The sequence below is a fragment of the Rattus norvegicus genome, chromosome 3 (assembly GCF_021556685.1).
Source record: "Rattus norvegicus strain SHRSP/BbbUtx chromosome 3, alternate assembly SHRSP_T2T, whole genome shotgun sequence".
Lineage (NCBI taxonomy): Eukaryota > Metazoa > Chordata > Mammalia > Rodentia > Muridae > Rattus > Rattus norvegicus.
In genome coordinates, this window is record NC_141536.1 from 127,881,254 (window position 1) to 127,896,294 (window position 15,041).

Genomic DNA, 15,041 nt, shown 5'->3' on the forward strand with positions numbered 1-15,041 from the left:
AAGATCGAGATAGAAGTCTCCTGGGAATTGCTGAGTGCGTCTGATCTAATATATAAGTGAAATAAATTATCCTCTCTAAGGGAATGACTGCAATGCTTTGCAGAGTTGAACAAACCCCCAAGATCCTTCAGAATGGAAGGTGAGGTCATTATTTTCTTCCTTCCATTAGGCATCCATAGGATGGTTGCCTTTTTATCCTAGAAGTCCTTCCAAGGACTTGCGCATGATTGCATGGCTGTGCAGCTGCAGATTAATGAGCATTAATGAAGCCGGGCTCCCAGTCCTGGGTAGCAGAGTTAGGCAGATCTCTGAGTTCAAGGCCAGTCTGAGTTCCAGGACAGCAAAGGTTACACAGAGAAACTCTGTTTCAAAAAAAAAAACCCAAAACAAAACAAAGCAACAGACCAACCAACAAAAACAAAAACAAAACAAAACAAACTCCAAAATATCCATTTGTAGTAAATAATAGTGTCTTACCTAGAGAAGATCAGCAGTGGAAAGGCCGAGTTGATTTCCCATCAAGTTCTCCAGTTCCTGTGCTTTTATCCAAACACAGACTTTGCTTGCATTGGGTAACCAAAACTAGGTAGATAAATGCTTTGTATGGGCAAGATTGTATACAAGGAATAATAATAATTATAGTATAATCCAACAGGCTACTCTAGAGTGGAATCAGTGGAAGTTCATTACTTTTGCAGTATATGGTAATCTTTACATGGTAAACATATTGATATTTTCCTCCCTACCTATGGGGTTTATTGGCACCTTTGGCTTGGTAGAAGAAGGCTTCCTCATTATCAAAGTGAAATACTTCATGCTTGACAAAATCAAAGCCAGGGAATGACAAAACTTAGAAGTAAAATCTTTTGAACACCTGTCATGGGGAGAAATCCTCTAATAATTCCCAGGGGATTCACAGAGAACACCCTCCCCTACCCCATGACACCCATCAACATGTACAAGAGCAACAAGTCCTTTGGTGATCGCTCTTCTACATAAAACAGTTCTCTGGTACTGTTACTGCATAAAACATGCTCACTGGTTGGTCAACGTCACTGGAGTTTGACCAACCAGTGTTTTTAATCTTTTGTGTCTCAAGTGGATGATTTCAGGGGATAAGGGAAGAAAATGTATGACATGAGCAGAAAGAAACTGGGCTGAATTTAATCCTAGAGGAAGAGGAAAGAATGTCAAATGAGGATTGGGAATCGAGTGATCACTTTATGATGACTGCTGGATATTTTCCTCATAGACAAAGCTCACATTTACAAATGAGTACTTAAATGGTTAAACACACGCATCTCTTAGCAACAAAATATCAATTTGGACATTGCACAAAATGTAATTTAACGGGACTGAAACACTGCTGTCAACCTTGATGTGTGTGCGTGTATGCACAATGCGTGCTCATGAATGATTTGTCTCCTCACCTGTGCTGTTCTGCTTTTGACTGAAGGCTGATATTGTTAGAGAACAGGGATATTTTGTAAAATCTCATCGGGAACATTCAAATTGGCAGATGACTCAGTGCCCATCTGCAATAAATCAAGATGTACATCTGACTGGGTTGGTGCTGTGTGCCAGGGCCTGCCTCAACGTGTTCAGTTTCTGAGTGAATTCTGTCCAAATTGCCAGTCAGATAGCAATTAATTCCACAGGCATTTTATACACCTTACTTGTGCAAAGCGTTTATTGCATACTATAGATCTAGTTGTTAAGGGTCCTGCTGTCCACAAAGCCATGGGCTTCTCTTTTAGTTTCCTTGAAACCCAAGCCTTCGACCTCCATCCTCTATTTTATGTATTTTCATTCATTTTTGGACCAGTTATCAGGATGCTGATGCATCAGTACAGGCTGTCCTGTGTAAGGGAGCCTCTGTGACCACTGTGTCCATAGCCTTGCATGGTGGCCTGATACGACAGTCTAGTTTGGATTCTTCACAAACAAAATCCTGATATAATGATGGAGATGGGAGTTTATTGGATTACTAATTTCAGTAAAATGGAAGGGGAAAAGTTAGTTGAGGCATGCCTTCCTTCTATCAAAAAATATTTAAATTTTTATATTGATTTGGAGAGATATGTGCATGCCAAAGTACGTGTATGGGGGTCAGAGGACACTTTATAGGAGTTGGGTCTTTCCATAGACCATGTGGAGAATCAGGAATCAAATAACAGGCTATTGGGCCTGGTGACAATTGCCTTTGCCTACTGAGCCATCTAAATTGCCCATATGAAAGAGATATTTTAAAGATCAGATTAAGGACAACGGGTTCCTGAAATGAAGTCTTGTTAGAGCTCTTATATGGAGTGGCCACACATAGGCCAGGAATCTGGACCCTCACTCCAAGAAACCGTCTTTCAGTGGTTACTACCTGCCTCTGAAGTGTGAAAACAAAACAGAGCAGAACAAACCCAGACCTCTTGCCCTTCCACTCTTCCTTGACAGTGTGCTGAACTGTTAGGGATGCTTGGGTGTGTGGGCGTGTGGCATGGTGTTGCTGTGAACTCAGGTGGGACAAGGAAATGCAGAGCGAGCCACTAGCAGAGGACATTCCGAATACCCGATGTCTATTGAAGAGGAACTTAGAGATCACTTACTGTACTGTGTCTCCTGTGCTCTCTAGCTTATCCACTTCTGAAAATGAAAAGTTGGAAGTATCAGCTGTGTCTCACCCCGCTAATTCTGTGGCATAGTGTGATCGTAGACGATTTGCAAAATTAGCTCATTCTGGACAATCTTTCTCACAAAGATGACAGCCAGAAATATGATCCTTTCAGAAACATGATTGTGATACTAGCTAGGTCTCTATGGTCAGATTATTTATTTTCCTACTCTTAGGGGAAATTTCGCAAGTCATCAGCATGACTCTGAAAGTATTACCTGATCAAGTTTACACAGTGGTGCTGACAGGAGTGGTGTGTCTTATTAAGTCTTCCCACACCCCTTACAGCTTAAAACCACTATCTCATATAAATAGCCGGAATACCCATTTCAAGTGTAGATCATAATTATTATATATTACAAACACATCAAGAAACCAAGAAACAGTTACTTGTCCAAGCCCTCGAGCTTAGTAAGGAAGGAGTTCAGTATGTGTGAGATGTACAGAGTCCCTAACACTCTGGGGCAGTCCTGTCATTTTCGGGGGGTTCATACTCACTCTGGTTCCCAGGATGCATCTAGCTTCTCACTACCCCTCCCATTCCCTAAGACAGGGAGTCAGAGACTAAAGAGCAAAAGGTGGCAAGTATTTCTCCTAATTCCTCTTACTTTATGCTTCTATTTAATACCTTCTTCATGCCATATCCGAAATTATATTCTAAATACAGGACCCAGAGCACAATGCCACCCCTCCTTAAAACCCATCTAATGGAGTCCTTCTTTTTGTGCAAAATCCATGCTTAGTTTACTCAGCTATAGAATGTAGATTATTTTTTACCCCTTTCTTACCCCTCCATCCATGACTTTCAGGTCCAAAGCTTGGCCATTTTTCTGTTTCAGGTGCCACCCACACCCCACCCCCAGCTGTTACTTACCTCCTGATATGACAGCTTCCTTCCTTTCTCCTTGCACCTGTACCTTGCCAGTCCCTTCTTACCATGCAGCTATCAAATCTGTAGCTTTTCCACGCTAAAGGCTCTGCGGACTTGCCCTCTCTGTCACCCCAGTTTTGTCTCCTAGCACCCCTTTGTGATTTCTTCATACCGTGTATGAGAATATGAAACCTCCCCTCTTCTATCTCTGAGATGACACAAGTGTCTTGCCATCTCCTAAGACTATAAAAGACGTTCATTGTCCGTAATATTTTAGTTAAGAATATTTCTCTTTAAAGAAACCTTACATTTTTCTTTACTGAGAGGAAGAGAAAGGAATGATGAAGGTTTTCAGAGAAAAATGTGTGCATTCACAGGTTGGCCTCTCTCTTAGCTTTTCTGAGTTTAAGTCACAGAGCCTTCAAAATACCCTCCTCTCTTCCCTGCACCTCCTCTTGCCTCCTCTGCTTAGAGAAAGGGATGGAGCATGCAGGGAGGCTGGGAGTGGGAGGTGAAAGAAAGCTAGAGCAGTGAGGAAGCACCTGTGTGCAAATGTTTGACCCAGCATCAAGGTTGGCGGTCACTCCCAGAGCTCCACAACTTGCAATGGACACTCACAGAATGAGCACACTTCCAATCAGGTAAACACATGAGAACATTCTACAAAATGCTCCCGTCAAGAAAAAGCTAGTTGTGTCCAATTTTCCCTAAGGAGTCTGTACTTTGAAATGATCAAGATGTATTGAGCATGTTTCTAATAAAAACTCTATTTTAGATAGAAGGCATTGTGAACTTAAACATCATTTTTCTTTCAGAGAATTTTAGAACTTAAAGTTTTAATTTTATACCAGACACAACATGTTTTGTTAACGATGAGAGTTTCATTTTTTTCCAGGCTGGTTGCTGGGGTGTAGAGACTATCCTCGGAGGAACACCTTGGATACAGTGACAGCTATGGCCAGTTTCTGGCCAGAATCAAATCTGCAGCACATATCAAGATCCAGGGCAAGGGGTAGTTTGCAGGGTTTTAATTTTCCCCAGCCTTTCATATCTCACAGAGAGTTAGAGTTTAGCTTAAATTATCTGTAGTATTGTATGAATATTCACAGTCACCTTAGAAGACATTTTACAATGTATTTAATAGCACAGCTATATTTTATTTTCTGAGACCATTGTATACCCCTCAGAGTCCCCATTTACTAAGAATAGCATTATAAATAAAAAGGGGTGGGGCCACACCTGTATCCTGTCTTTGTTTGCATTCAAGGCAACCTCAAATTTGTCATGTCTCTGAACTCAGCTACATTTACTACCCCAGATGGATTTTTACCACATGAGCAATTAATCTAATTGGAGACCATGAAGTGTTTATGTCAAGGCAAGAGGTGGCAGAATCGTCATCGTGGTGGCTCTGCAGGCAGCAAACACATTTCACTGTGTCCTTCTAGCCTAGCCCTTTGCTGCCCTTCCCTTTCTATTTTTATATTAAATAGGAGGAAATTCAGCTAGGCACTCAGAAAACGGGCAGCTTCTTTTAAGATGCGGTATATTTCTAATTTCCATACATTTCCTTCGAGTGCAGTGGCCTTGGGAACACCATCGCCCTCAGTCCTGACAGGTGTAAAAAGGCAAATTCTGCCAGGAACTGATTGAAATGTTACACTGACTTTTCCAGAACTGGCATGGTAGGTGACAAAAGACAGCTCATGTTGCTGGGTCAGGTGAAGTTGATGCCATAATCCCGTTTTACCTATCTTGAGCTCCTGTGTGAGAAAATCCTATGTCGAGGTATATTACCATCACCTCTCAGAACCCCTAAAGGACCTGGCAAAATACAGCTCTTTCAAGTTTCATAATCACACTCTCCATTCTGAAGGCTCGGGGACCAACAAGTGGAGAAATCTCCGAAGACCAGGCGGTACGCTCCTTTGTGCATTCTTTATGCACATTGTAATTTCCTGCATGAAAATGGTCTACAGACTGTCCACAAATAGTCCAGTGTTATTTGGCTAATCAATATATGTGGGCCTAGGATGCCTTCACTCATATAGTGAATGCATTCCACAGAACACGACATTTGGAAATTGAAAGTCATATTACATATTTTAATTTTAGAGTCAACATCAGAATAATAAGCATGTAGTAAATTTTGATAGATTTTTGTATTTTAAGTCTTAAATGATGTGTTATTTTCTTCGGTTTGTGTGTATTCTCTGTGAGAATAGGCCCTTTATTTCTATTTTTTCATGTGTATATGTAAGGTGTTATATAGGTATTATGGTGGTTCATGGGGGCGGGGGCTGAGTAAGGTTCATGACAAAATGTTGATAATCACGATCCACTTCTTTATTTTTTGTCAAAGCAGGCTCTCTTAGTCACTAGGGACCTGATGCTTTGGCTAGGCTCCCTAGGCAGCTTGCTCTGGGTACTCCTTCTCTCTGCTCCTCCTGGCTGGCATTACAGGCAAACCTCCATGCCTTAGGAATTGATATAGATTGTGGGAATTCCAAGTCCAAGGCTCAAACTCCAATGCGGCAATCACTTTAAATGAGCCATCTACTCAGTCCCAAGATTATATCTTTAAAGCACAGAAATATTATTTTGCTATGCTGACATATTTCTGAAGTGTCTTAGTTAGGGTTTTAATTGTCATTAAAGTTTTATCACTAGCCAGTGCAACTTGGGAAAGGGTTTATTTAGCTTACATGTCTACATTGCTGTTCATCACTGAAGTCAGGACAGGAACTCACACAGGGCAGGAACCCAGAGGCAGGAGCTGATGCAGAGGCCATGGAGGGATGCTACTTACCCACTTGCTCTTCATTGCTTCTTTGGACTGCTTTCATGTAGAACCCAGGACCACTTGCCCAGGGTTGGCCCCACCTACAATGGCCTAGTTCCTTCCACATCAATCACTAATTAAGAAAATGCCGATAGGCTTGCCTGCAGTCCAATCTTAATGGAGGCATTTTCTCAGTTGAGGCTCTTTCCTCTCAGATGACCCTGTGTCAAGTTGACAGAAAACTAGCCAGCACAGAGATATTTAATATTTTCCCATGCCACCTGGAAAGCTCTTTGGTGGGAATCTCTCCTTGCTAGGATATCCCTCAGACTTTCCCTTACCTGCTTTTACCTTGGGTTCCATGCCATCTTGCCAGAGATGTCTTATTCAACATCTTACCCTGACTTATTTTCTTCTTATCCTGTATAATCACAAGGCATATTATGCACTTTGTGTCTGTCTTCCTTGTATTCAATTCTATAACCTTGGTATTGATATTTACTTACAGTAACCTCTGAAGATCAGCACCTTGCACAGTGTGTGTGTGTGTGTGTGTGTGTGTGTGTGTGTGTGTGTGCGCGCGCATGCATGTGTGCATGTATGTATGTATGTATGTATGTATGTATGTATATATGTATGTATAGTAAGTTCATAAACATAAAGGCAAGCTGAAAAAGGTCTCTAATGTCACTCAAATTACATGCCTTTTATTGTAAGGATGTGTATAGACATAATTCTGTACAACTATGGATACCTAATTTTTGACAAGGAAGCAAAAAATATACACTGGAGTAAAAAGACAGCATCTTCAAAAACTGTCTCTAATCATACTGGATAGCTACACGTTGAAGAGTAAAAGTAGACCCATCCATATCCATCACCTTACATAAGACTCAACACTAAATGAGTCAAAGACCTCAACATAGATAAGATACAATGATTCGTATAAAAGAGGTGGGAAGTAGGCTTGAATATATTAATGCTGGAAAGAATTTTCTGAACAGTACCCTGATAGCACAGGTGTTAAAAAGAGACCTCATAAAACTAAAAAGTTTATGTGCAGCAATCTGCATTACTCAGGTGAAGAAGAATCCTACAGAACGTAAGTTTTTTCCGTAGTTATATAGAATTCTGTTTGAGTCTTCTATTCCATTACTCAGTGTATTTATTTTACTGCCAATAGATGATGGTTTTATACTATAGTTCTGCTATACATATTGAAAATAGGAATGCTCATATTTTCAACAGTTCTTTTCTTATTTAGAATTGTTTTAGAAATCTGTGTGTTTGTGTGTGTATAGGTATGTGTGTGTAGGTATAGGTTACATATATCAGAAAATAAAAAATTCATTCTTTTTTTGTAGAATGTAGATGTTTTAAATGTTCCTATGATGCTCAGAATTTCCTAGGTATGTGTAGTAATGTCCCACTTTTCATTTCTAATTTTACTAATTTAAACCTTCTTTTTCCTTTTTTAAATTTAATTTGGTTAAAGGTTTTCAATATTGTTTTTCTCAAAAAACCAACCATTTATTTTATTGATTCCTTGTATTTTACTTTTGTTCATTTCTATTTCATTGATTTTAGCTGAGTTTAATCATTTCTTCCCATCTCATTTTGAGTATTGCTTTTTCTTGCTTTTCTAGACTTGAGTTATTACCATGGGTTTCCTCTATTTTTTTTAAATGTAGGCACATATGCTATGAACAGATCTCTTAAAATCACCTTCTTTGTGTCCCATAACTTTGGGCACGTTGTATTTTTATTTTCCTTCCGCTCTAAACATTTTGAGTTTGCTTTTTCATTTTTGTCTTGATCCGATTGTTCTTCAGTAAAGTTGTTCACTTCCATGAGTTTGTATACTCTACCTAACTAATATGTTGATAATATCTAGCTTTAATTCATGGTGGTGAGATAGGATGCAGGGTGTTATTTCAATTTTCTTGTGTCTGTTTATCTTTGCTTTGTGTCCTCATATGTGGTCAGTTTTGGATAAAGGTCTGTGGGATGCTAAGGAGCAACTATGTTCTTTAGGAGATGTCTGCTAGGTCCATTTGATTTATGGCATCATTTAACTCCAGTGTTTCTCTATTTAATTTCTATCTGGATAACCAGTCTATTGGTAAGAGTTGGTTATTGAAGTCACATCACTGTAGGTCAAAATCCCATATGAGTCAATATGTGCTTTTAGCTGTAGTAGTGTTTACCTTATGAACTTGGGTGCCCTTGTGTTCCTTGTATAAATGTTTAGAATTGCAATATCCTCTTGTTGGATCTTTCCTTTAGTTAGTATATAGAATACTACCTTACCTCTTCTGATTAGTTTTGGTTTGAGGTCTGTCTTTATCAGATATTATTAGAGCTGTACCTGTTTGCTACTCCTTTCTATTTGTGTAGAAAACTTTTTATTTTTTCCCATTTTAACCTAAGGTTATGATTGACCTTGGTATTGAAGCATGTTTCTTGGATACAGAAAACGGGCATATCTTGTTCTCTAATTTGATCTGTTAGCCTATATCTTTCACTGAGGAAATGAGACCATTAATATTTAGAATTCTTAATGAGCAGCGTTTATTGTTATTTTGTTGTTGTATTGGTGTGGTTCACATCTACCTCTTTTGACTAAAGTTCTGAGATTCTTTATTCCTTGTTTCCCATGAGTGCAGTTAACCTTTTATTTTTTTCAGACTGAAGTTTCCCTTCTCATAATTTCTGTAGTGGTGGATTAGTAGACAGAAATTGCTTAAATTTGTTGTTACCATGAAGTTTTGGTTTTTTTTTTTCATGGATTGTGATTGATAGTTTTATTCATATATGGTCTTTTAGAGTTTGCAAAACAGAGGTCTATCCCCTTTTGCATTTTAGAGTTTCCATGGAAGAGTCAGATGTTAGTCTAATGTGCCTGCCTTTACATGTGATTTAGGTGAGTTTTGATGTTAGAGGTGTTGCTTGGTACAGATTGCTGGTCTCATCTTTGTTGGAGTCCATTCTTCTGTGGCTGTTGCCCAATCTGAATCCTAGCCAAATGTGGTGACTGTGGGGTCCTTGGGACCTGACGTGATTCGGAGAGTGTAGGGTCCTGGATAGTTAGCTATTCTACAGGTAGGTGGAGAGTCACAAAGGACTGGACATCGCCCAGAAGGAAAGGCTAAAGGAGACTTCCAGGGAGAACTAGGAGACTCCCGTGTCTTCACCAAGAGGCCAGTCCCTTAAAGAGGGTAGGTTGCTAAGCTGGACTCATGTGGGCAGGCTGTAACAGGACAAACCACATAGCTTCAAAACTTGTAATTCAAGTACTATTTTAGAAATTCAGTTATTTGGATGATCCACGGATAATAAAAAACAGAAGCTTATTAAAATCGCACACAGTTTTCATGACTCTTTCAGTGCTGCTGTATAAAGTACCATTGTTCATGATAGAACATGAAGGAAAATCATCTGTGCTTCAGTTAAATTTTTATAAATGTCTATATTTCTACATGTTCAACGTCCTGGAGGTTTGGAGATGTGGGGTAGATGTTGTGGACTCTGGGCAGAGTTGAGGATTTTTGTGTTCTACCACCTCTTGTCTTTGACTGACTTTGGCTCATCTCCTCCTGTGTGTTCATACAGGGTACCGCTGACACATGGTGGAACATGCCTGCTCTGACAGGATAACCTTAAGGCATCGCTGTATGCAGCCCTTCCTATTGCTACTGAGGTGGACTTGGAGAAATTACTGTGTTAACAAAAGAAACCTGTATCCATTTTATTTTGAGTTTCTTGGTCTTTAGTCTTTTCCTCAGAATTCCCTGTAAGCCAATGATCTAGAAATGAACTTTGTGTTGTGAATCTTCTAATGTTGGTGTATAAATCAATACTTTTTATAATATAATATTAGGGAAAATAATCTACAATTAACATGAGTGATTTTCATACCATTGCTACTCTTTGCAATTTTTATTTTTCAAATTAAATGTCAATTTAAAAATAATAAATGGATGAAACAGGAAATTACTGCAAATTACATAGTCTGCTTTCTTAAGATAGATTTTGAGGGAGTCTTTTATAGTAAAATAACCAAGAATAAGTGGGGAATGTGATTATTAGATATTTTTATTCTTCTTTAGAAAAGTAGTTTCTTTCTTTTTTTTCTAAGATTCTTTTTTTAAATCTTTATTACCTTGATATTTCTTATTTACATTTCGATTATTATTCCCCTTCCCGGTTTCTGGGCCAACATCCTCCAGCCCGTCCCCCTCCCCTTCTATATCGGTGTTCCCCTCCCCATCCTCCCCTCTATTACCACCCTCCCCCAAACAATCACGTTCACTGGGGGTTCAGTCTTGGCAGGACCAAGGGCTTCCCCTTCCACTGGTGCTCTAGGCTATTCATTGCTATATATGCAGTTGGAGTCCAGGTCAGTCCATGCATAGTGTTTGGGTAGTGGCTTAGTCCCTGGAAGCTCTGGTTGGTTGGCGTTGTTGTTCATAAGGGATCTTAAGTCCCTTCAAGCTCTTTCAGTCCTTTCTAAGATTCCTTCAACAGGGGTCCTGTTCTCAGTTCAGTGGTTTGCTGCTGGCATTCGCCTATGTATTTGCTGTGTTCTGGCTGTGTCTCTCAGGAGAGATCTACATCCGTTTCCGGTCGGCCTGCACTTCTTTGCTTCATCCATCTTATCCAGTTTGGTGGCTGTATATGTATGGGCCACATGTGGGGCAGGCTCTGAATGGGTGTTCCTTCTGCCTCTGTTCTGAACTTTGCCTCCCTACTCCCTCCCAAGGTATTCTTGTTCCCCTTTTAAAGAAGGAGTGAAGCATTCGAATTTTGGTCATCCTTCTTGAGTTTCATGTGTTCGGTGCATCTAGGGTAATTCGAGCATTTGGGCTAATATCCACTTATGAATGAGTGCATACCATGTATGTTTTTCTGTGATTGGGTTAGCTCACTCAGGATGATATTTTCCAGTTCCAACCATTTGCCTACGAATTTCATAAAGTCGTTGTTTTTGATAGCTGAGTAGTATTCCATTGTGTAGATGTACCACATTTTCTGTATCCATTCCTCTGTTGAAGGGCATCTGGGTTCTTTCCAGCTTCTGGCTATTATAAATAAGGCTGCGATGAACATAGTGGAGCATGTGCCTAGAAAAGTGTTTCTTTTGTCCTCATTTTCTGCTTTCTTCCTATACCTATTTCCCATGACCAAACATCTCAGAGAACCTTTTATTGTTTCTTTAGGTTCCCTATCTTTTATCTGTTGTAGGTACAGAATGAGTTGATTTTAGCTGATATTAATTCATGTCATGAGGTGAAGCTGTTTAGGATTCAATGTCTAATTCATGGATCATTTCTTAAATGATGGGCATTTTGGCATAATTCAAAGATGTAGCATTCTCTTGTGGAGTTTTCCAATTAATAGAAACCATTGCTTTGTGATAATAAATAGGACTAGTAAAGTCACTTTCTTATGAACGATGGAAATGCTGTCACAGTGGGCTCTGGGACAGTTCTCTTTACCATCACACTTCATCCCGTGAACTTCTCATTAAAGAATGTATCCCACTAGTGAAAACTTTGGAGTATTATTGGACACAGCCTGACTGTGAAGTTTTCAAGACAAGATGCTGCCTGTATTTTGGAAAAGAAAATAACCCTGTGGTATCTGGCAAAGTCACCATTTCTGATGGAGCATCTCTCATGACCCTGAACAAGTGGTACTCTGCCCAGAACTCAGAAGGCCAGAACTCTCTTCCCAGTCTCTGCAACCTCAACATTACCATTTAAAAATATTCTATTATTATGTTAAAGACTATGTACAGTGACTATAACATGCTTGAAGCAGAAGCCATTCTCTGCACAGGCAGGAGTTAAAGAAAATTATGGGCTGCGTTTCTCATCATTTCATAGGATTTCTCTTCCTTATGAAGGCACTTGAAATCTTATAACCACACTGCCCTTTACTGAAACTAATCCTCTCCACTAACAAGCATTTCCATTTGTTAATGTTTATTAGAACAAAAATGAGTTTCAATCAATATTCACTAAGCTTCTTTCAGAGTAGCTTCTGGGAGTGGAGACACACACTAGGCATGGCCCCCAATTCTCAAAGAAGCCCCCACCCTGGTCCTGAAAAATTCTTTGCCAAATGAAAGCAGCAAACATTTAAATGGAGAAATATTTGAAGTGAAAGGAATGTCTTCTGATAACCCTTGGCAATATTAGAAGGCTTATAAATATACTTGGATAAATACTACTAAGTAGCTAAAATAAATTTATTTTTTGAGAATATTTTTATTAAAAAAAAGAAATTGGTCACCATGTGGATTTTGTACTTGAACCATTTTAAGTTTAGCTTTATGGTAGTGGTATAGAATAAAAGAATGTACAGGATGAGTTTTAATTTCGCATGTTCTCATTTGTAATCATTATTTAAATACCTAGTGATCTATGTCTCTGTAACTTCTTAAATCTCTCAGTTTCCTCTTTGTCCCATTGTGAGGCATTAGTAATATATGTCTGTGTGAGAATGAAAATTACAATGGGTGAAAGCTTCAATCTCTTCTGGGAGGACCCCAACAGATAATGAGTGCTGTTAATGACGGTTGTCATGTTGCTGGTGACTTCTTTGTGGCATCCATGAGCTTCACATTCCAAAGCAAGAATGTGCTACATCAGATAAAGACAAAAGAAAGCTAGCAAAGAGGACATCAGCTGCAGCTTGATGTTGTGGGGAGCTGTGAGAGACTGTGAGACATTCACTTCAGAGTTATCCTGGCCCCAGGGTAGAGGATCTGGGTTATCCATCATCTGTCACTCACTGTCTGAAGGATGCTCTGAGGACACTAGTTCTTACACACTTACAGTTTCCAATCATAAGTAAAGTTGTCCTGTACAGATATAGGATTTCTGGCAATGAGATGGAGAAGGTAACAGTTGGAATTCAGCCAGAAATCTTAAAAGTAGCATAGCTGAGGGACCCATTCATATTTGTTGATGTGACAATGAGAAATGCACTTGATCAGGATGAGATCACTGCCTCTTTATATTTTAGTGTAAGCATCTGCCTTCTGAATGTGAATGTTCAGTGTTTCGTTTTGTTTAAGACTGAATCATTGAGATATAAATGTGGAAGATTTCAGGAGAAATGGCTTGCATAACAGGCCCTGCAGACTATTGATCAACAAAACTTATCCAACATGCTTTGAAGTTATTGTGGTCATTATATTATTTAATTATAATTTTGAACACTGAAACACTGAGGTTTGCATGCTGATGTCTGTTTCTGGGTTCTGGGAAGCCAGGACTTGTCACTCTGTACTTACTCCTTCAAAGTATTATGCACATGTCAGCCAAAAATTATGTCTAAAGTAATATATATATATATATATATATATATTGCAAACTGAGGATCCCTTACTATTTACTTCCAGTGAGAGTAAGAAACAGTCCCACCACTCCCTGGCATGGCCAGAGGAGGTATTCTACCATCTTCTAATTTAATTATGGGATGTGGTTTCTAGACACGCATCTGTCTAGATCTGCTTTCTGTATTTTGTTTTGTTTATAATTATTTTATAATTATAGTAATTAAGCAACCATGCAGGTCATCAGTAATAATTTTATAAAGCTTAAGATGGTGCATTACATAACATCTAAATGTTTTGTTGTTAAAGTTCACTTTTGAGAAATTGTGGTCGCTGTTGCAAAACATTATGAGCTTGGAGGTGTGTATAAGAGAGATAAGGTCTTTCTCTTCTAGAGTTGTGTGTTTTCAGGTAACTATCATCTCCCGGAAGCACTGAGGGTATCCTAGGATGGCTCAGAAGCTCCACAGCTGCACCGTCATTTACCTGTGTGCACACAGGGATGTCTGTGTCCATGTACACATAGATTCTGTTAGTCACAGTTTAGACACACTCAGTCACTTATTGCTCACAGCATCAATAGTGAAAAGCAAACTCCACTGTTCTTTTAAAATTCTGAAATTTGCCTTATGATTTTAATTTTGAAGACTGGGAAATTATTAGAACTATAGTATCATGAAACTTATATTAGAAAACACTAATCATTAATCTACTAAAGCTATATATAATTAAGGCCAGTAAAGGAGGTCTCTTTATTACTTTTCAAAGCATAGGGGGTTGTTTATCTATAGCATAGAAATTAGGAGCCACTAGAAATATTTAGATACATGAAAAAGCTGTTGCAGGCTGCAATATGAAATAAATAGTATCACATTTTTACATTGATAGCACTAATTGGTAAGGGCAGCTGTCTTAGCAAGTATGTCCTAACAATAGCAAGAAGCACATTGCTGACTAATAGGTATCTTAGCTGAATAGAAGAAAGAATTTGGAGAGGGATAAGAGGCTAATTATCTTGCAAACCTCCTTTCCAATACTAATTAGATGATGGGTAATAGTGTTGTATTCTGCATAAAGAGTTCTTAAAATATCTCGACTGGTTCAAGGAAAGAGAAGCTACTGTATATTGGGCATTTAGGGGCACATATTTAAGACTGAGAGCTGAGAAAGAGGTTACAACCTGCCATCTTCTCCTACCCTTTCCTTCTGTCTTGCAGGAAATGGATAATGCCACAAAGAAAGTTGGCATGGACCAACTAGAGATCATTGCAATTGGACAACAGGGCAACGGAGTAAACTTGTGCCTTAGAGTTCTTCCCCTGCAGGATGAGGGAGTTGGAGGACATGAATTTTCCATCCATCATGACATTCCCTAATG

General features: G+C 39.1%; 1 protein-coding gene across 10 annotated transcripts in view; it reads left to right on the top strand.

Annotated features, from left to right (window-relative positions):
* The window catches only part of Macrod2 (mono-ADP ribosylhydrolase 2), a 2,026,216-nt gene that overhangs the window by 473,720 nt on the left and 1,537,455 nt on the right, over positions 1–15,041 (top strand). The window contains 1 exon segment of one of the 10 annotated variants that reach the window (NM_001428721.1): positions 9,931–10,321. Within the exon segment in view, the coding sequence (NP_001415650.1) occupies positions 9,931–9,941 (11 nt within the window). The 3' untranslated portion in view covers positions 9,942–10,321. 10 annotated transcript variants of the gene reach the window in all.